Source organism: Hemibagrus wyckioides, linkage group LG18 (genome assembly GCF_019097595.1).
Source record: "Hemibagrus wyckioides isolate EC202008001 linkage group LG18, SWU_Hwy_1.0, whole genome shotgun sequence".
NCBI lineage: Eukaryota > Metazoa > Chordata > Actinopteri > Siluriformes > Bagridae > Hemibagrus > Hemibagrus wyckioides.
The window spans coordinates 15,551,011-15,572,962 of NC_080727.1; the positions used below are offsets into that span (position 1 = coordinate 15,551,011).

At 43.1% G+C, this 21,952-nt stretch overlaps 1 protein-coding gene across 8 annotated transcripts in view; it reads right to left on the minus strand.

Annotated features, from left to right (window-relative positions):
* Window positions 1-20,792, minus strand: part of sptan1 (spectrin alpha, non-erythrocytic 1) — a 38,336-nt gene extending 17,544 nt beyond the window's left edge. For 3 of the 8 annotated variants that reach the window (XM_058415382.1, XM_058415377.1, XM_058415378.1), the window contains exons 1-21: window positions 9,567-9,806; window positions 8,568-8,693; window positions 6,969-7,109; window positions 6,464-6,744; window positions 6,204-6,348; window positions 5,963-6,117; window positions 5,554-5,689; window positions 5,323-5,424; window positions 4,975-5,112; window positions 4,729-4,839; window positions 4,553-4,630; window positions 4,299-4,454; window positions 3,980-4,184; window positions 3,686-3,867; window positions 3,108-3,351; window positions 2,901-3,023; window positions 2,476-2,693; window positions 2,109-2,201; window positions 1,877-2,011; window positions 1,617-1,765; window positions 731-790 (exon numbers count right to left, since the gene is read on the minus strand). In XM_058415382.1, coding sequence (XP_058271365.1) covers window positions 731-790; window positions 1,617-1,765; window positions 1,877-2,011; window positions 2,109-2,201; window positions 2,476-2,693; window positions 2,901-3,023; window positions 3,108-3,351; window positions 3,686-3,867; window positions 3,980-4,184; window positions 4,299-4,454; window positions 4,553-4,630; window positions 4,729-4,839; window positions 4,975-5,112; window positions 5,323-5,424; window positions 5,554-5,689; window positions 5,963-6,117; window positions 6,204-6,348; window positions 6,464-6,744; window positions 6,969-7,109; window positions 8,568-8,693; window positions 9,567-9,803 — 3,215 coding nt within the window. In that variant the 5' untranslated portion in view covers window positions 9,804-9,806. Of the gene's footprint in view, window positions 1-730; window positions 791-1,616; window positions 1,766-1,876; window positions 2,012-2,108; window positions 2,202-2,475; window positions 2,694-2,900; window positions 3,024-3,107; window positions 3,352-3,685; window positions 3,868-3,979; window positions 4,185-4,298; window positions 4,455-4,552; window positions 4,631-4,728; window positions 4,840-4,974; window positions 5,113-5,322; window positions 5,425-5,553; window positions 5,690-5,962; window positions 6,118-6,203; window positions 6,349-6,463; window positions 6,745-6,968; window positions 7,110-8,567; window positions 8,694-9,566; window positions 9,807-12,542; window positions 12,699-15,866; window positions 16,008-20,637 lie in introns of those variants that run through there. The other 5 variants (XM_058415385.1, XM_058415383.1, XM_058415379.1 and 2 more) reach the window with 4 other exon arrangements.
* Window positions 20,793-21,952: the final 1,160 nt, after the last annotated feature.

Genomic DNA, 21,952 nt, shown 5'->3' on the forward strand with positions numbered 1-21,952 from the left:
TTTATAGGTTTATATTATAAAAGGTTTATATTAAAATGTTCATCGTGCTTTAAGTATACCTCCTTCACATGGCTTATAGGGCAGATGTTTCACATAAATGGATTAGAAAAAATCATGGACAAATTTATGATGTGGTTTTCTGTAAGAAGACTTTTTGAAGAAGAAGAAGAAGAAGAGTCTCCAGTATCAGCACTTTGTTAGCGGTAAAGCTATAACCATATTTTCAAAACTGTTAATAAGAAAATCGATAAGGTATAAGAACAATAAAGCTTTTCCAGATGTTTCACTGTGTAAAGCCAACCAGAGTGAGGAGTTTCCATGCCAACAATCTCTCGACACCTCATGGTTACCTTCGCCATAACCCATGCTATGATTTGCTTGAATCTAAAACTAATGCACCTAAAATGCACATTGTACAAAGCAGTGAAGGAGAAGAGTGAAAGGACGGTAGAAAGCAGAGAATGACCACGTTGAAGCATCGCCCGTCTCTTAGACAAGCTTCAGGAGAAACAGGCATGACTTCTATTCCTTTATTGAATAGAAGATAAGCAGAAGGATGGCCTTGCAGGAAAGAGAGAGATGAATCGGAAATGTTGATAAAGGGCAAGATTCACAACATGACAGCTACAGAAGCGTCAGAGACTAATAGAAGAGGATGATGAAGAGAGTCGATGGGTTAAAGCTGGCAGAGTGATGGATGAGAAAAAGCACAAGCCTGGATCCTACTCACAGTTCCTCCACCTGCTTCATGCGCACAGACACGCTGCACGCTTCCTTGGTGGCTACATTCCTGCCACAGGGCAGGGCAAGCACACATGCAGGCATTAGAGATTAGGAGAAGCAGAAGAGGAATAAAGAAAGGCAGAGACATTAGTAAGATTGAAAGAAGAGTCAGGGCCCTGATAGTTTAGTTGTCTGACTGAAGCTGATTGTTACAGGAAGTAAAAAGGGGTTTTTAATAGGTTTAGGGCACTTTCACACTTATTAGTTTATTTCAGCCTGAATAAAGAGGTTTTGCAAAAAAAAATTCATTAAACCAGAATGCAAGCATAAGCTGATGTTTACGTAGGTTTGAACTTCAACTTGTAAATCTCTTTCATTTCCTTGTCAAACGTGTGTAGAGGGAAAACAACACACGAGAACTACGAACTCAGAGGCTGCCTTAATTAAATGATTTATTTAAAGGGTGATCTAAACAACATGCGTGTATCACATCTAGTGATGTGATTTATTGTCTCTTTTTGTTGGTTGGTCCAGATACCAACATCTGGACCAACAGCTCTGACCTTTGGCTCAGTTTGAGCCTCACTGCTCAATTCAGCAGCTGCAACCCTAAAACACATACAGCAGATTTGGTGACCATCTTGCAGTTAAATCAAACTGTTTTCTCACTGCAATAGAATTTGCATGGAAGTGGAATATGATCTTGTTTATTTTGGAGTCTTTTCACCTGTCTAAAGAACTGCACCATGAGGTCAACAACGTGTTCTATTCAAACCGGATAAACACTTCATATGTGAAAGCACCCTTAGGTTAAAGCAAGAAATCAGTTCTGATAAGAAGTTAGATCAAACCTCATGTGCTAAAAGGTCAGAGGACTAAGGGGTCACTCTTACTGGTTTTCGATCTGTTCCTGGCGTATCGCGATGCTGCCCTGCTCATCCAGCAGGTTCTCGCGGGAGGAAGACTGAGTCGGGTCCAGCTTTTTAACGTATGCTGCTGGCACAAAGCCCTGCCTGTCATTCACCTCCACTTTCCACCAATCCTGAGGACCAGACACAGCATACAGAACAGTCTCAGCTATGTCCATGAACCTAACAAACATCTCTTAATCACTCAAAGTCAAATTTTTAAAGAGAAGTCCTTTGAATTCTACCTTATTAGTGCTGTTAAGCAGGGTGAGGATGTCCCCTTTCTTCATTGTGACTTCGCGAGGGCTCTTCTCCTGATAGTCATAGAGAGCGAGCACCAACTCCTTACCGGTCTCATCATCAGTAGGAGCAACTTGTTGCTGTAGGATAGATTATTGAGAGAAGATCAGGTTCAGATTCCCTCTGCTTGAGGAGTATGACTTTATGGCTGGTTTAACAAGAAGATGGCACACTCACTCTGCAGGCCTGAGCCTGTTCCTTCAGGGACTGGATGCTGCTCCCGTAAGCACTCAGGTCTGACATCAGTGCTTCATGTTTCTTTAGCAGGGCCTAAGAAGAGCAAGAAATCCAGGATCAGCTGCAGTATACTGGATTGAGGAGCTATTCAAACATCTTTTGATGCTTTTCAAGCAATTGCATGCTTGTCATGTGATTTCCCCAAATCCAACATGGTGGAACTCAGTGATTGTTTTCTGTATTAGATACTTAAATAGCATGGTTTCTTACATAACAGTTTTTCTAGCTAGTTTTTTAAGCTAATCTACTGAAAACATTAACATGGCTTAAATAAATAAATAAAATCCACACAATTCCCCACACTTACCTCAGCTGAGTCCTCGTCTTTGCCGTAGTCAGTGCTGCCTACAATGGGCTCCTTCTCCCTCATCCAGGACTCAGCCTCGTTGGCATCAGCAAAGTACTGCTGGGCCTGCAAGGAGTCCTCCAGATCCTGCCTGCGCTGTGCTGCCTTCCCTTTCAGAGTATCCCAGCGACCGTGCAGCTCCGCCAGCTTGGCCTTCACATCCTCACCGGCAAAGTGCCCTGGAGGACAGAGAACACCAGAGCAGTACAGATTTACACTCTTCTGAGATTAAAGCTGTCTCATTAGGAAGGCGGCTTCAAATTTGCAGTATCACACGCATTGTTTCTCCAGACCAGGGCAAATATGAATTGTTAACAAACTAAATTGTCCAAGCTGATGGCGAAATACAGTTGAATTCTTAATTGAGAAGAAACAGCAGCACATACCCTGATCCACCATGGCCTCGCCCTTTTGGGTAACAGCCTTGATGCGGGGCTCATGCCCAGTGATCTCTGCCTGCAGGGCTTGGTGTTTCTTCAGCAAGTTCTGCACACCAATCAGGTCTTTACCTGAAGGAGAAACAGAAACAAAGCAGTTTTAACACCGTTATCAAGTCTTGATCATGATCCAGCTAACCTGATTCACAGCCTCACCCCTGTTAGTAGAGGAAGCGATGGGTTCCTTCTCTCTGATCCACGTCTCCTCATCCTCCACGTCACGGAACAGCTGTTGCAGCCGCAGAGAGTCCGACAGCTTCTGTTTCCGTGCAGCCATGGGCTCCTTCAAAGCCTCATAGCGTGCAACCAGAGCCTCCTGCTTCTTACGGATGTTATCGGCATCGAAGTGGCCAGCTTCCTGGAACTGCCGAGCCTGGATGGTGATGCCATCAATGCGGTCCTGTGGACAAGAACAAGAGGTACATAGCTGATGTTACTCGGCCCATCTACACAGCTTTTTTTTTTGACTGGTTTTAAGAGTTAACCTAACAACAGAAAGTTAACCTAGTGAGTAAGAATTGACTGAAAGCTAACCTTGTGAGAGACAGCTCGCATTGCAAGTGACTGAGTATGAGCTAATCTTGTATTAGAAAGATCATTGTGTGAGCACAACATACTGTGACAGGAGTTTGTAACAAACTGAATGCTTCTCGAAAGCCATCAATAATAAATGCATGATATACTGTACAACCACTCCAAACGCTACAGAGCTAAACACTATGAAGTCAGCTCACCTGGTGTGCAGCCACGTCAGCCTCCAGCAAGGCATGCTTCTTCTGCAGGTTCTGAACACTGGTCAGGTCTTTGCCGTAGTCATCTGAGGCCAGGTGTCCCTCCATTTCATACAGCCAGAGCTCGATGTCCTCCACGTTACGGTTAAACTGCTGCTGCTGGTTGGCTTCACGCAGCTTAATACCTAACAGCGTGACACACACAGAACCATGAGGATGCCACTAAATGCAGTTTAACAATAATAAAAAAGAATAGTATTAAACATCTACTACTATCAATAATAATAAATGTATTACCTTTGAGCTCGGTGGCTTCCAAAAGTTTCTTCCACTGGGAGCTCACTTCATCCATGCGAGTGGCCACCTCAGCGGAGGCATAGTGTTTCCCATCGATCAGCTCCTGACCAGACTTCTGTAGGGCGTCGATACGGCTCTGATTGGCAGAAAGCTCTGCCTCGAAGGCCTGGTGTTTCTGCACTTTCCCCTGCAGGTTGGATGGGTCCTGTGTGTGTGTGTGTGTGTGTGTGTGAGAGAGAGAGACACAAAATGATTGTACAAAAAGCACAATGTGGGGGAAAGGTCTACAATCACCCACAGCACTTAATCATGTATGCACCTTGTAGGCTTCGTCTGTGGCGGTCTTCATCTTCTCATTGATCCAGCTCTTGAGCTCATCAGAGTCACGGAAAAACTGCTGCAGGTGGAAGGAGTCCTCCAGGGCGGCACGGCGAGACTGGGCACGATCGTGCAGAGCGTTACGCCTGCTCAACAACTGAAACAATTCAGATTTAGACACCGGTGTGAATAAAGAGGTCATAAAAAGGGAAAATCTGAAAAAAATCAGGAAGAGGATGCTTGTGGTCTGCTTACTGCATCTCTGCGGGTAGCCACATCCTCCTTGGCATAGTGATTGTTCTGGATCAGCTTGGTGGCAAATTCATCCAGGGCCTAAAGACACCGCCAAACAGAATAAAGGATCAGAACACTTTGTGAATTAATTGTTTTATTTACAAAAAGGCAAGTGAAACAGTGGCATGGTAGCTCACAGTGATCTTCTCCTCTTGGGCACTGAGCGATTTCTCAAAGTCTTCATGTTTCTTCAGCAGGGCCTCCACGCTGTCCAGAGAGTCACCCAAGTCCTCATTCAAGAGGAAAGCCTGACAGAAGGAGAGGGTTATATTAATGCCTAATTAATACTAATAAACCTTTTCTCAAATTTTACATTGATCTGCAATCTGACTGAGGACAAACGTGACAGCATTTCATTGCATGAAGCAAGAAAATGCACACACCTCCTGCTTGCTCATCCAGTTGTCGACCTGCTCAGTGTCCCTGTAGAAGAGCTGGAGGTCCATGCACTGTTCATACTGCTGTCTGCGCAGCTCCCACAGCTCCAGCAGAGACTCCTTCTCCTCTGCCAGAACACCCAGCTATACATACACACAAAATAAGATCAAATGTGTTCACAAGCACACTAATATTACAGCTATTATCTTATTTGTTCAGATTTGTGAGCTTGAACGAAGACACTGTATGTGCCAAACAATTATTAGTAAAATACGGCTTATTGAAGAAGTGGAAACCTAAAATTAAGGCAGGCAGGTGTGAGGTGGGGTGGTGCAGTGCGATGTTGATCCTACCTTCTCCTTGACCTCCTCTGATGCGTAATGTCCGGTGTTCAGGAGAGCCTCCCCTGCCTCTGTTGTGCCCTTAAAGCTGTCCTCATGGGCATCGATCTCTCCCTATAAACAAAGCCACAGTAGTGTTAACGTCACCATTTGTCAGCTATATAGAATAAAACAGACATTTTCTGTGTAAAAAAAAAAAAAAAAAGGTGGATCTGAGATGTAGCTGAAAGGAAAGGGGGCCACCTTGTGTTCCTGGTGCCGGTCGAGTAGGGCTTCAGCTCCAGCGACGTCGTTGGCCAGTTCATCAGCATTGATAAGAGCCTTCATCTCCGTCACCCAGCTGGTGAGGTCACGGAAATCAGCGGTAAAACGCTGAAGCCTGGAAAACACGACACAACCACCAATCAAAACTGGCCTTTAGAATTCGGGTCACCAGGATATTACAGCTGCTGCTAACAAAGCTAAATTAAGAACACTAACCAATGGGAATTTATACTGAAACAAAAATGATAACATTTACAAAACTGTATAAGATGCAGCACCATCTAGAGGACAAAAAGGATGTTAAATTCACCCATTTACGAGCTAGTAAATTATTTATTAAATAAAACGTAACAATGACATGGTATTTATTCAGGGTGAAAATGCACACCTGTAGGAGTCATTGAGGTGGGCATGGCGCTCAGCAGCCCGTGTGCGGATCTGCTCCCAGTTAGTAATGAGCTCGTCTCTCTTGAGGTGGATCTGAGAGGCGTTCATGGGGTAGGTCTGCTGCAGACGCTCAGCTTCACCACCCAGAGTGTTCACCTGAACACACACAGCAGATAAGGGACAGTGACAGGTGTGTATGGGTTAAAAAGCCATGTGAGAGTGAAATGCACACTGAGACTGACCTTATCCTCCAGAGCAGCCAGGTCTCTCTCGAGACCCTCATGTTTGCGCAGCAGAGCCTGAACGCTGGCCAGGTCACGTCCGAAATCGTCGGAGGCCATGAGCTGCTCTTTTTCTTTGATCCAGCTGATTGTTTCATCCACATCCCTGCAGAACAGAAAAGGAAAACTGTAAGCCACAGACTTAATTTCACATAAAGGGCACAGTTATATCTAATACAAGGGAAAAAAACATGAAAATCTAGCACTGTTCTGTTACGCACCGGTTGAAGCGCTGCACCTCTGCAGAACCAAACAGTTTGCCCTGTCTCTGCTGGGCCAGACCCTTCAGCCTCTGCCATGCTGCGTTTACCTCCTCTTGCTTCTTCAGGACTAGTTCAGTCTCTGGGTGGTTCTCCTGAGCTAGCTTAGCTGCAGCCTGGTTTACCTCGTTCACACGCTCCTCATGGGCTGCCAGATCGGTCTGGAACTCCTCAAACTTCTTCTGCAGGACCTCCACATGCTCCAGGTCCTGACCCAGCTCCTCAGAGGTGACAATTGCTTCCTATAATAGTGGGCATGAGTGTTTTGACTTTATCATATACCAACAGGTAAAATCTTTTTATAAATCTACTTAATATTTATTTTAAAGTATATATCCATCCATCTATTCTTCAACCTACCAAATCAATCCATTAAACTCTTGATCCTTCTATCAACCCATCCATCCATATGTCTGTCTGTGTGTGTGTGTGTGTGTGTGTGTGTGTGTGTGTGTGTGTGTGTAACCTTGTCAGTGATCCAGTCCAGGGCATCCTCACATTCCCTCAGGTACTGCACCAGTTTCTGAGCCTGCAGCAAACGCACACCCTTCTCCTTAGTCTTCTGCAGTAGCAGATCCCAAAGCCGGTGCAGCTCCTCTAAGCGACTCTGAGTGAGAGAGAGAGAGAGAGAGAGAGAGAGAGAGAGAGAGAAAGAGAGAGCGAAAATCATCCTGTTAGATTCATCCTGTCCTTACCAAAAAGAGAGAAAGGAGTTACATGCTATGTTTAGACTAACAGTGATGCACTACAACACACAGTAGGTGGTGTTCATTTTTAATGATTTTGAGTCACAGGAGATTAAGCAAAGTGTGTGGGTCCTGGTGATGTGAAAAAGTCATGTTTAACTTGATGCAAAAGGGAAGCGAAACTTTGCCATTAAACCTCTGTTAAACATTACCCACAAACAAAACTGCTATTATGGCCTGTAGTATAGCTAGTTGGCACAAGGGTCACGGCTAGGCCACCTGTTGACATGCATCACACGTTTGAAGACTGGAACCATGAAATAATGGCAACCAGGAGCAGGAACACCTACTAGAGATCAGTGCATCAACGATCGGAACTGTGTAAGATGACAGAAAAACTATTTTTATGAACATTTGAATTTGTCTAGAAATGAAAGAGTACAAACCAAAGTGACGCCTGATAAACAAGCATAGGAGAGTTCACTACTAAAGATTGAGAGAATAAATGTTGAGCAAAGGCTGGTTTATCCTTCTGCAACCACATACCCTGAGAACAACTACGGACCCTTGCATAGAATATACAGGAAAAGCAAACTGAATGATTCTCAGTCCATTTAAAGGGAAAAAAAGCAAAGTGTGCATTATAATTACCGCTACAGCAGGTATGAAAAATAGCAGTTTACTGCATATACACACATGCCATCATATCATTATTGGAGTCAGTGTGCCACGCTTACCAATGACCCATCTCTCTACAGATATATATCAGTGCAAAAGCATAAACCAGCCGTAAACGTCACTGCACACACGCACATACTTCCAGTGAGGAAAGGTAAGAATTGATTGTACCATAAGGTTCAGAAATTTCACAGCATCCAGACACCTACTTGGATGTAAGTTCCATAATTGACACTTTTTACAATTGGCCTCTGGGCGGTCCGGTATGGCGTGAAGGACTGAGCCAAATCATTCGCATGATTAACATTGGCATGATTAGCATGCAGAGCTTCACATCAACATTGATATAGGACATACAACAGGATACACGAAATCAATCACCATGAATTTTGTTTGCAAATGACAGCAGGGAAGTCAGAGAGTGAATAAAAGAGCCAGTGAGTGAATGAGTCAAAGGGTGAATGGGTGAAACGGAGTGGGGGAATGGGGGAATGAGAAAGAAAAAGTCGGTGAGAAAATGAGTCAGTGGATGAATGAGAGTCAGGGGATAAGTGGTGAATGAGTGAATAAGGGAGTCAGTGGCTGAATGAGATAAGTGAATGAAAGCAAGTGTAAGTGAATGTGAGTGACTCAATTAGACTGAGAAACTGAGTGAATAGAGAACCAGTGAATAAATGAAAGGAACTGTGGGGAGGATTTACCCGGATGGTCTCGGCAGCAAAGTGACCCTCAGAGATCATGAGGTTGCCAGTTTCGTCCAGTTTGACGATGGCGCCAGAGTTGGCCTGCACCTCTGCTTCAAAGGCCTGGTGTTTCTGGAGCTTTCCCTGAGAAACACAGACACATTGTATAATCAAATGGCTAATCAGAGTCCTAGGGGTACATCAAGGTACTACAAAGGGTACTTAACAGAAAAGCAGAAACTGGTTTCAGGGTGAAAAAGAAAACAGCATTTATATGGAATCTTATATATTTTATATCAATTTCATATTTCGTTTTAACTCCATTACAGTAATGCACTTTAATGAACTTGAATAATGAACAAAGTCTCCACGCTATCATGCTTTATTGGTAAGATGATGACGGTCACATGTTTTTATAATGAACCAGTTCAGGGTCTGCAAGCAAAATGTCTACAAGGAAATTGTTAAAATGAAATAAAGGGTGATTATAGCACAAAGGTTAACATGCACTAAAGACGATGCTCTATAATATTTAACCAGGCTAACAGATCAGAGTGACAGAGTTGAAGTGTTTAACTGATTTACACAACGGCCAATCGCATTCCAGATACACCACAGACTGAATCTAAACAAACCAGACAGTGATCTAGCTGAATATAGAGAACAGTAAAGAGTATAAAGATAGCTGTTTTTGAACTGTGGTGGATTTATCTGCAGCACAGATGTTGACAGACCCACAGAGTCACCAAAGGGAAAGCATTTAATGCATTTGAGTGGTAAATAAATGTTACTTACTCTCACTGACTCAGAAGCCCTGATACTGAATAAAGATGGAACTGTATTCTCCATAAGTTTAAAAAAAAAATTCCTCTGAGAAATGCTTACCACGATACAATAAATCCTTGCAAATTCCACCCTCTATCGCTTAAAATAAATAAATAAATAAACAAACAAACCGAAAATTAAATCATAAAACAATCGTCCACCCTGCTGACCCTGTATCCTGTATCTACACACCTGAAGGTTGCTGGGGTCCTTGTAGTTCTCGTCAGAGGCGATTTGCAGCTTCTCTTGGATCCATTTCTCCAGCTCGTCTGCGTCACGCCGGAAAAACTGGAAGCGGTACGAGTCCTCCAGTTTCTGCCTGCGCACAGCCGACAGCTCCTTAAAGCGCCGGTAGCGGTCCAGGACCTGCTGCCGACGCTCCTGGATGTCATCGGCTGTCTCCAGAACTTTCGTGCCGCTGGTATCCATTCTCTAGAAAACACACACAATTTATACTGTGAGCGATTCCCACTGCAAGGTTGTGGTGACCAACAGGGCAATATTTCATTAATATTTTAAATATATCAATATTTTTATATTTTCTTATAAGTGGTATATAACTGAAAAATCTATCATGAAGTTCCTTTTTTTTGCCATGTTGCTGAGGGTGACTGTTGGCATTTTCTTTTTTTCCCAGCATTTTCAATTACAATTCACAATTTCCATAAGAAATAATTACAAACTTAGGATAGATCTCTCCGAGTGCTGCTCTGCACGCACACACACACACACACACACACAGAACAGCTGAGTACACAAGCAGTATGAGCAGAAATTCCACATACCTCTGAACAAACAGCACAAAGATACTGCTGCTGTCAGCCCCCCTGGGAATAAGCCCCCCTACCCTCTCTCTCTCTCTCTCACACACACACACATTTTACCACCACTAACACCACCACTCCCCCATCAGCTGTGCCCTTTTTACAGTGTGGGGATTAGCAGGAGATCTTTGAGTAACCGGGGCACATATAACTAGGAAAAGGGTCGCACCTGCATTACGGATATTTTTCTTGGCATTCCGGATATTCCACTCCTCCCCAGCATCGGATGGAGTGGATTTCAGGGAATGTGCGGCCCCTGCAGGACTATTTATAGTGGAATGACACAGATGTCACAGCGACAAACGGATCGGGAAAAATCCACTAGTCATGTGTGACATGACGCCTTTCACATATTTTCCTCACCACTGAACCGGGATTTCTAATCACACTGACAGGAGCATCAGAGTTTAAAGATAAACAGACCTACAGATACTTAACATCCATTACAAAGAATTCAAACGACATTTAAGTCATTTTCACAGTTATGGAGTCTGAAAGCAGTGATAAATGAATGTACTGTTCCATATTGAAACTATGGCAAGTCAATCGGCGTATATATATTATCCTCTCCATTAGCCTAACTGAAACGTGTTTTTCGAACAGCAGTCAAAGGCATGAAGTCATGTGTCTGGAATAATGTGAGAAAAGTCTGAGAAATACGAGGTCGGTGGGCCTGAGGGTTAAACCACAGACACGCCTTTAATATGGGGAATAACCAGCTGAGGCTGTGCCATGACACTGCTGTGCTTAATCAATACACGGCTTTGTTACAGCATCCCGGCAACATCCAAAACAGGGGGTGGTGGAAATGAGACAGGATACGAGGAGACTTGCAATGATGTACAAAGAATGAGAGACTGTTGTCAAGGCAACCGGAGTGAGACAGACTGTCAGACAGACAGCAGGGATGAACAACACAGCACATTACAGCGACTAATGGACGAAATGGATCAGTCGAATTACTGGAGCTGGAAAACACCACCGCCAGACCACGCCCGTGATCAGCACAGCGTAAACACACACACAAAAGTAACTGAAGCGAACAAACACCAGTTTCTCCGGTACGTATTTCTCACTCAATAAACAGTTTCATAAACTCTAGTATTATCTCACATGTATTGTACAGCTCTGGCTTCATATCTCATGCCTTACTTCAGTCTGGCGCTGGTGTGGCATCACAGCAAACACACCTGAAGACAGATTTTCACTTGTTCATCGTGGATCACTTTTACGCAGGAAGGTGATTAATGCCATTATTATTACTATCTCTGGGAATTCAGAATTCTGTATGAATCTGAATAGGTCAGTAATTTTCGATGGTCTGTGTGTGTACAGTACATGCCCGGGGAACATTACAATGAATGTTACCAAGTTTGCATCTCATTTTCTCTGCAACTGTTTTTCTCTGCTAATTTCCAGCCACTAGCTAACGGTCCGCTATCATATGACAGCTACCAGCCAGCGAGGGTGTAAGGCCAACACACGCACTTCCTCCAGGAAAAATGAATCCAGCCAAAGACACAGGACAGCATAACTGTCATGCCATCAGCCATCTTCCACATACATGACCTCACATATGATTGGCTTGTGTCGCAGTGATTGACAGGGAAGAGAGAGTATTAATCTCCTCCCACCCAGATACTGTGATCGGTTCGGTCGGCCATTAACAGCTGTCTGATCAGGATTCCTATGTGATGCACCACTTAGGAGCTCAGTGCAACCATAACAGAATCAGAAACCACATCTGCTACCTGTTTAGAAATGTTGAACGACTCCACAAAGCCAGGTTGAGGAGTCATGACTGTGGTACACATTAAAAGCACAGCATGCTAAACTAGGGGATATATACTTCCATCGCTTCTTAGCTCTCATAGCTCCAGCACAAATCTACAGAAGCTAAATTCACATAACTATACTTAAGTTAAATAGGGATGTTTCTTTTTAGGCTAAACTGTAAGTCATAAAGAACCTTCGGTGGCAGTGCTGCCTCTTCCCTGAGTGAATTTAGCACATCTCTGCCTGCGCTAAAGACTCGCAGCGGGGATGAGGATCAGGGTCAGGAGCATGAAACTGTGCACAATAATGCTGTGGCTGTACACAGATAAATGCCACACCCCGCACTAACATGCACGCATTGAAGTGACGTCATGGGGACCTGCATGACGCGACATTTTTAAGGTCACTTGAGAAAAACTTCACGTTGGTGCGACTCGGCTGACCGCAGTGTGCTCTCTCAGCCTGTTAATCATCATTACTCCTCCTCTAATTGATGATTACAATCCGTTCCATAAAAAAAAGCCAAGCTTACAGATACATGCAAACGGAAATGGGCAGAAAAACTCACCAACGTGTGACGGTTAAGCTTGTTTCGGAGTGCTAAAGAGGTGCAGCTAGAGTCAGATAGCGAGCAGTGTGCAGGATCGAGATAACACCAACTCGCACTCCTCCTACACACTCGCGATGTTCCTCCTACTCACTTGGCTCTCCCTCGTTCCCTACACCCCCATCTCTCTCTCTCCGTCTCTCTCTCCCCCATTAGAGCTCCTCACTGCACTCTAGAATATTCTCCTCCCTCCCTCCCTCTCTCTCTCCCTCCCTCTCTGTACTGTGCAGTACGATAACTCTCTCACATTCCAACTCAATGATGACAGAGACAAAGTCCATCCCTACGCCCTCCATCCGCTCACACTAACCGCTGTGTGCTATATCATTCCTAAACCTAAACCTGAAGACTAAACCTATGGTGCTTCACCAAAGCATTGGTAACTGTATGCAGGGTGAAACAGCTATGGTGGTCTTCTTACGAGCGAGTTTCTCTACATACTCATTTTTAACTAACTCTAGCAAACACACGCTTTAAACAACTACGGTACAATGTTTTAGTTCATGTCCAGATGTTTCCTTTATTTATTAATATCTATTCACTGTTCCCCTATGCCAGGCTGCTTGTATGGGCAAGAGATATTTACATTGCCTACGGCAGTGACACACACAAGCCCCGCCCACTCAAGCTCAACAGCCATGTGTTTAGAGAAATCTGAATCAATGTGGCACATCGCATCACTCAGTATGTATAAAAATTAAATTACGTCACTGGAACTGTGGGGAAAACGAAATAGCCGGTGGTTAATACGTCACTGGTGGTTGATCCTCGGCCACTAGCATGGCATGGTCAATCAGAGCAACACTTTGAGCTCAGTGGAGCTTCACATATGTGAGCTCATGGATGTGGAAGAGGGCAGACAGCACTTTCCATTTTGCAGTGATTCAGCAGGAGCATGTTATTTGTTGGCTTCATTACTCTCAGAGAGAGCACACAGGAGCTTTCACCCTTCCTTCATGGCAGCTGGTGTATGATAACGGGAGAGCTAGCAGGTGAGAAGGAAACTGGCAGCTGAATCATTTACAATCTTGCAAATTTCCCTAGACATTTGGAACTGATGAAAAATTGTCCGGCTTTTTTTTTTACTTTAGGAAACAATGTAATATTTACGGTGTAGTTTACATGCATTTTCACACTGTGTCATGGTCACTTGACACCATGTGACTTGTTCCCTATCTATCAGATATTCAGGTCTATGTGAGAGAGAGAAGACTCTTATTCCCACAGTGTCCTGATAATGAGCTCGTCCTCGCAAAGACGTCCTGCGTGACCTCGCTGGGAGAGGACTAGTTCAGATATTTATACACCCCGCTGCAGAAGTGTGTCACTCCGGCAGCATCGCCACCACGTGCGACACCTTTCAGTGATAATGAGCGTATGCTTCGCTTACTGTAGATTTTTTTTTTTTTAATGCACAGTATCAGGCAGAGGATGAGAAACACCACGATAACGCTGGACCTCATTATTCAAGCTGGAAATGTCATTTTATTCATTATTGTCTGGGTAAACTCTGAGGTGGTTGGGGAAAATGTTTGTAACTCCTTCTTTGTGGAAATTATGTTTGAGGACACTCACTAATGTGAACCTCGATTGACTTGCTTTAAATTATAGAATTGACGACGAGTTACATACCAAGTGATTACAAAGAAGATCAGTGGTACAGAAAAAAAGATTCATAAATGAGACTCAAACTCTGCGTCTTTTTGTGCTGCAGCTCATGCAATGTAACACATGAAGGAATGAGCTATCTGCCCTCTTCCACATAAATCAGATCACAGGTAGGGGGGAGGGAGAGAGAGAGAGAGAGAGAGAGAGAGGGAGGGTGAGCAAGAGAGAGAGACAGAGAGAGAGAGAGGGCGAGCGAGACAGAGACAGAGAGAGGACGCAAGTGAGACAGAGAGAGAGAGAGAGACACATTCACATGACAAGCCATCATCTAACTAAAGAAAAATAAAGCTTAAAACACAATCTTGTATAAATGTGTTTAAAGCTTGAATATTCCTATTTAGTATCAAACTGAGCTCAACAAAGTGACAGTCATGACTGATTTAACAAACAAAAACAAACAAACACATTCCTTTACTAAATCCTCCATGAATCTACACTGTCCTTCAGGCATCTTGATAACGTCATAACATCCTGTGAGAGCCAATCACATCTCACCGAGGTAGAGAGCAGCACTCGCACTGGGAAATCAACATCGGTGGAAAACGAGCAAGTTTCCATGGAAACACATCTGTTACCAGTGTAGGAGAACAGGGAGGACACAGGGCAGATAAACGTTGAGGAAATCAGCGCACTGCTTACTGGAGCTGGCTTTTTGGTCAGGTTAAGCTCCGCCTACTCTCGGCACACCGAGGAATACGATACGAATGTCGAGTATAAAGGTCGGCGTTGACGTCGTATTCGGCCTGAGGCTCTTTACTGGATATATTTTCCCGATCTGAATCGATTCTGACGGATTTTTATGTACAGTGCACATGGCTTGATGCTCTTTTCCTTTTGAAAAAGGAGGCTTGAGTTATTTCTACACTAGCCAAGAGCATTTAACAAACCGAGCAAATTACTAATAACATTTACAGCAGAGAGAGAGAGAGAGAGAGAGAGAGAGAGAGAGAGAGAGAGACCGAGGCAGAGGCAGAGCACACGCCCCTGGGTGCAGGATGAATCATCACTTTTTATTTTTACTTTAATATTAAAATCTGAAGACAAAAATCACTATATTTTTGCTTTATATTGTGTGTGCAAACATTCTGGGGAATCAGAGATTATGCAAAAATGTCATTACTGATGAAAAACACCTAAACCTGCATTCGTTTAATCATCATCATCATGTTGCTTACCTTCATCAGCTAATTAAAGATTAGCAGTTGTGATGTTTATAATCTCGGCTATGAAAGCTAACCTGGTTACATTTGTCCATTTCTTGAAGCCATACCTCTGCATTATTTATTTCAGTCTAATTTTGCACCTAAAAGCTCCTCTGTATTTCAGTGCTCTTTAGCTGAAAGCTTTATCCATGAAAAGGAATACATACCTATACTGGAAGATGTGAAATAGCCTGGTTTGTGTTTGCAAGTATGCCTGACTAGTAATGATGATGACTATGAGTATAGTGTAGCCTATCAGGCAGACTAAAAACGAGTGGCGTAGATGAACATGGCTGATTAAATTCAACTCATTTTAATCACACTGCAAAGTCATGCAGAGAGAAAACACACACACACACACCATGCAGCACTCTATATTCATACACATGCACGACATCTCAATGTACAGACCTACCTCAGAACACAACCTGCAAATAAAAAAAGAGAGAGAAGTGATTTCAGAGCTGCAATAACCTTGTGAGAGGCATGACTAGGCAAAAGTGCGAGTGTGAGCCTCTCTCTATCTCTGCCGTGTGGACAGACGCAGGAATGCTGCAGTGATAAACGCATGCAGGGACGCAGCCAAGTCTCAGCCCTGCTTGCCGTCCTGGCCCTGCCCAGGAAGAAAACACCGCTCTCGTACCACTCTGCTGTCTACATCCTGCTGACTGCACTGCGTTCCACACCCATCACAATCACTTATACTCCATCACGGCTGCTCAAACTGCACACGCTACGAGAAGATGGTCAGCTCATGGCAGAATGGTTTTTTTCTGTGCGTTCCCTGATGTGCTCATCAATGATAAGAATAGCTTTGTGCAAGTCGATATGGCATTGTTATACTTTCTCTGATTGGTGGATGGGAGAAATAAAAACTGCTGGTAAGCACTTTATCAGCGTTTCAACTGAACCTCTCTCTGTGTGCCGGGAAGCTACGAATAAAAATCTAATATCCTGGACATGCTTTCGCTCTCGGCTAATCCCAGGCATGTATTACACCGACAATTTAGACTCTAATGACTTTCTCTCACTTCCAAATATGATGGAAAGCTAAGTTGCTGCTTGGGATTGGTCTTTTAGAGTGCTGAATTTATTCCCAGAATGCTTCATGGCCTACAGCGCATGCAACAATTAAGATCCAGGCACAGCATCTCTATGAGGGTGATGTCTGGACTTTGACTTCACACAACCTGATCTTTCTTTATCCATTCATATCTCGATTTGCTGGTATGCTGTGGATATGTCCCAACTCCTGGAGAGGTTTTCTCTCAATGATATTCTGGTATAAACTGGAGTTCATTGTTGTCTCGATGGCAGGAAGCTTCTTGGCTTCTGTGGCTGCACAACCCCCAAAAAAAAGCATGGTGCTGGTAATGGTGACCAAACATCTCCACCTTGGTCTCAGCAATACAAAGGATTTATTCCAGAACTTTTGAGATGCAGTTAAGCTGCCATATGTTTGGGGAGAGAACAGGTTTTTCCTATCCTCCCCCATCCATGAAAGCCATACTTAAGCCTTCCTGATTGTTCTTTCATGAACATAAACATTTAGTGTCTTCGGCAGAGATCTGGATATCACATGATGTAACTCGTGGGTTTCCCTGAACATTAAACGGTCTCATGTTGGACTGAATTTGCTGGGACAGCCACTCCTGGGAAAACTGGCAACAGTCTTGAATCTTGGAGATGCCCTTATAACCTTTCCCAGAATAATGAGCAGCAACACGATCCTCTGGGGTCATGACTGATGTCCTTTCTTCGCCTTTCAGAAAACTGAGTGTCCAAAAGTTCTGCTTTTATATAGATCGTAATACGTTCTGATGATTAACTAATCTTGTACAATTCATTATGAACACCGAGCTGATAATTACGCTCAATGATTTTAGAAGTAGGAAGCGTGTACTTATTATTTCCCCACCTGGTTTATGGTTTAGATAAAGACAAAACTGAAAACTTTCCCCCCCCTGACTGAATATGTTCCAAACCATTTGTCCATTATGTCCAATTACAAGTTTCTCGGTCTTGGATTTTTCCTGTTTGTTCATCACATTACCTTCTAGGCTTGTAGCTAACAGTGTCTCCGGTCAGACGAACTCAAATCGGACTCCTGTGTTACACATGAACGTGCAAATCAATTCATTATTCCAACACCAACTTCCAGTGATGTTGGTTTATTGGTTGTTTTATAAATAAGCTCATTATTCTGTGGCTGGTGCGAACACTTCTGAAAGATGCCGTCAGCATTCACAGAGCATGTGTATCACCTACTGGATGGGTTTCAGTGAGATGAATTCGATTACAATTAAAATCCATCTTAGTTTTAAAGCGGACCAAATCCACGGACACTGTCAGGGTTATGTGGATATAGTCCCGATGCTCAAAATGCAAGACAGTGAAAATGAGGAATAAAAATTCCTTTTAAATGTGCTATTCTAATCATTTGTTTAAGCAGAGAGTGAGACCACTGCACACCATAAGCACACCACAAGCACACACACACACACTTTACCTTCAGTTTGGGTTTAATAAACTTGGACATGGTAGCGCTGTCTGTCTCCATCACAGGGCATAAAAGTAAACAAGGTCAGTGAGACAGCAATGCGTTTAGATATCATTTGAAACACTGCACCATGCTATAACACCTTATAACCAGTCCAGCCACAGCTGAATTAGCCAAGCTCTAGCATGGAAGTGCTCATATGTGTAATGTGATACAAATGTGAGACAGATGTGAGAGATCAGGGAGTCTCCTTGCTCCACTAGGACTTGACCATTGCGGGATTGTGTTGCAGCACGACGTCACATGACACCATTAGCCCTTACACTCACATTCCACTTGCACAAAGGCTTCAGGAATGCACTGAGGCCAGTTAACATATTCTAAAGAAAGCTATTTGAAAAGTGTCACCTGATGATAAGCATAATGTGATGCAGATGTGCTAGTATTTAAAAGAGAGAAAAAAAATAATCAACTGATGAGTGTTGTAACGTAATGTGCACAAAAAAAACAGCTGTTAGACTTTACACAGCTGTACATAAGGGGAAGCAACAATTCCCACAGGGACCTCGGCCGAGAACCCTGCGTTCTAGGGCTATGACTTTACACACCGCACCCACGTCCTCAGAGTTCGGAGAGCATTACATAAGCCTGAAGGAGGGGGACAGGAAAGGGAAAAAGGAAAAGCAAGGGAAGGATTGTGCATTGTGATGCATATAAAATATTTCAAAAATGTTGTGTGACAACAGCAGGAAGGAAGAAGCCTGCATAGGAGTGTAAGTTGGAGCCTTTTGGTGTTCTCTCGGGTAGAAGTAAACAGCTTTGCAAGCCTTCAGTCTACACATAACGCACTCTGCATGCTAATGGTCGAGCATAAAACATTTCCACCCTTCATTTAATGTAAAGCAGAGCCACTGCAACATGCTGAGTGTGCTAAAGTAACCCTCACTGAGGATCGTTTAAAGCCTGGATCACATTTCACTTTATAGGCTGGATTTGTTGTGCTGTACAAAAGTGTACACAGGCCACTTTAATAGGAACTACTGAACCCCCTGTGCATTCATTCAAGAATCATCATCATATAAGTACTGCTCATAATCTTCAGTAAATTTTCACATCAGATATCAGACAAAAATGTGATCTCATTGCCTATGGCCTTGAGCTGTTGGTGCCAGAAGAACTGGTTTGAGTGTTTCATTTCATTTCACTGAGGATCTTCTGGGATTTTCACACACAATAGTTACTACGGTTTACTCAAATTGAAGGAAAACAAACAAACAAAAAAAATCCTGTGGTTCTGTGGGTGGAAATGTCTTGTTGGTGAGAGGCGTCAGATAAGATTGGCCAGACTGGTTTGAGCTGACAGGATATTAACTCAAAATAATCACTGTTAACAACAGTACTGAGCAGAAAGGCATTTCAGAACGCACAACACACTAAACCTGCATGCAGATGGGATTACAACTGAAGAAGAAGACCGGATCATGTCGGTAAATTACAGGATTCTGAAGCTACAATAGACACAGACTCCCAGAAACCAGCTTATGATTGGGGAAAACTGGCCTTTTAAACTGTGTAATGGTAATTAAAGAGAACAAAAACACTTCACAGATCTAGCAGTAGTTTAAAATGGAGGCTAAAATAGGTTAAAAATATATTTTGTCAGCTACTTTAAATTGTATAATAATAATAATAATATTTATTATTCTTATTATTATGGATACAAAACCTACGATGCCGTTCTACCACAGAGTCGACTCCTAGTTGATTCCGATTCCTGCTGTTGGCAAAACGGACCCAAGAAACGATTAGACCAATATTTATTTTTTATTGCTCATAAAAGTAAACATTTTTTATTTACTTTTCCCTGTGTAAAATGGGGTTCTAACATACTCTGTCGTTTTACATCTTCTCTGCGCCAACTAGAGCCGAATCAATCTAACTGTAAAGAATCGACTCCGAATCATTTAGTATCGACTCCCAGCCATATGAGCAGGGCGGCTCCTACAGTAGAGTCAAGGACATATTTGGGTCGTATAAAAAATATAATTTTCACAGCATATGAGGAACGATTACGGTTTTATGTGGTGTGTTTAAAAATTAAGTTTTGCAGCTGGGTGTACTGTTACAGATTTATTACAGATACGCGCTTCTTGTTTTTGCAGCTAGTTCAGCTAGCTTGCTTTCCTGTCGACAGAACGGCGGTTAAAATGGCACAGAAGAGCCATCATGTTGACGACGTAGTTAGGAATAAAATATACATGTATTAAATCTGTTAAGGTTTTCGAATGTAAAGCACGGTGTTTATAGACATAGGGTGTGTAAATACGTCGACTTTTATCCGTCCCACAAGACGCATAGGAAATAAGATTAGCCCGCTAGCTAGCTCTGGTTAACTAGCGAATTACAATACATAATACTGACCGTGCGTTTGTTCATTACCATTTACAAACCATTAATCAAATTATTGCAGAAAACAAAGCAAATCTGAATATTCAGAATCATGCGGTTAGTGTGGTTAATAGTGTGTGTGTTTTTTTTTTGTGGTGTAGTGTAGCTGTTATGCCGAGGGCAGGGCAGCGACTTCACTCCATTCAATCGAATAATAACCAAGCAACACACATCCACGTTTAAATACATCTTTATGTCGATTAAATCACAAAGCCATGCAATGAATAAAGCCTCATACCTCGGTAGATGTGGTGTTTTCCGATGTATACAGGACCGGAGCGATGCAGGCTGTAAATACCTCTCTTAATGAAATAACGCTGCTGCTGTCTGTCTTCCTGAGGAACCTGGGGGAGGTGCTGTGGTGACGTCACCGCCGCAGCGATAAACCGGACGGTACTGAAGACCACTCTGTACCTTGCTGAAATAGCTGTTTTGTAAATGTTCTGCCGAATTAGCCACACGTTTAGACTTTCTGTGATGGAGCCTCCTGATAATTATTCATTATTCATTTTACGTTGTCATGGTCCTGAGTCCATCCCGGGATCACAGAGCATGAGTCGGGGATACGTCTTTGATATTGGCAAAAGTTTTGGGACACCCCTCCAAATCATGGAATGCAGGTGTTGTTTTTCCACTGAAAGGAACTCTTAATGCTTCAGCACAGCAAGACATTTTGGACAATTTCATACTTTGTGGGAACAGTTTGGGGATGACCCCCTTTCCTGTTCCAACATGACTGTACCCCAGTGCACAAAGTAAGCTCCATAAAGACATGGGTGAGCGAGTTTGGTGTGGAAGGAACATCACAGAGTCCTGACCTCAAACTGATAGAACACCTTTGGGATGAATTATTCCAGCGTCCAACATCAGTGCCTGACCTCGTAAATGCGCTTCTAGAGGAATGGTCATAAACACACTCCTAAACCTTGTGGAAAGCCTTCCCAGAAGGTTTGAAGCTGTTAAAGCTGCAAAGGGCGGGACAACTCCATATTACATTCATGTAAAGGCAGATGTGCCACTTTTGGCCTGGCCTGGCTCAGTCTCCGCTCTAATTCATCCAATAGCATGAAATTGTCCAAAAGGTCTTGGTATGAAGCCGAAGCATTAAACGTTCCTTTCACAGGAACTAAGGGGCCGAGCCCAACCCCTGAAAAACACCACCAGGATTCAATGATTTGGAAGGGTGTCCCAAAACTTTTGCCAATATAGTGTAGGTTCCCAGTGCACTGTACACATTGTACCAATTCATCTACTGACATTTTTGAGAGGTGAGAGAAAACCAGTCTACCTGGGTGGACTTGGGGCAAATGTGCAGAAGCTAATGCTAACCACTGCACGACTGTTTCACCCCAAGAATGTGCAAAATACATTACACCGTGTTGGTTAGGATTACAGTACAAATTTACTTTATGAATCAAATCCAAATATTCATCAGGTAAGTACCTTTTTAACCATTAAAAGTTTTCTCCTGTGTTTTTACCCACAGAAACTCAACAATTAAATTGTGTGTGATCATTTTAAAAACATTCACATCCATTTTCTAGTTTTATTTA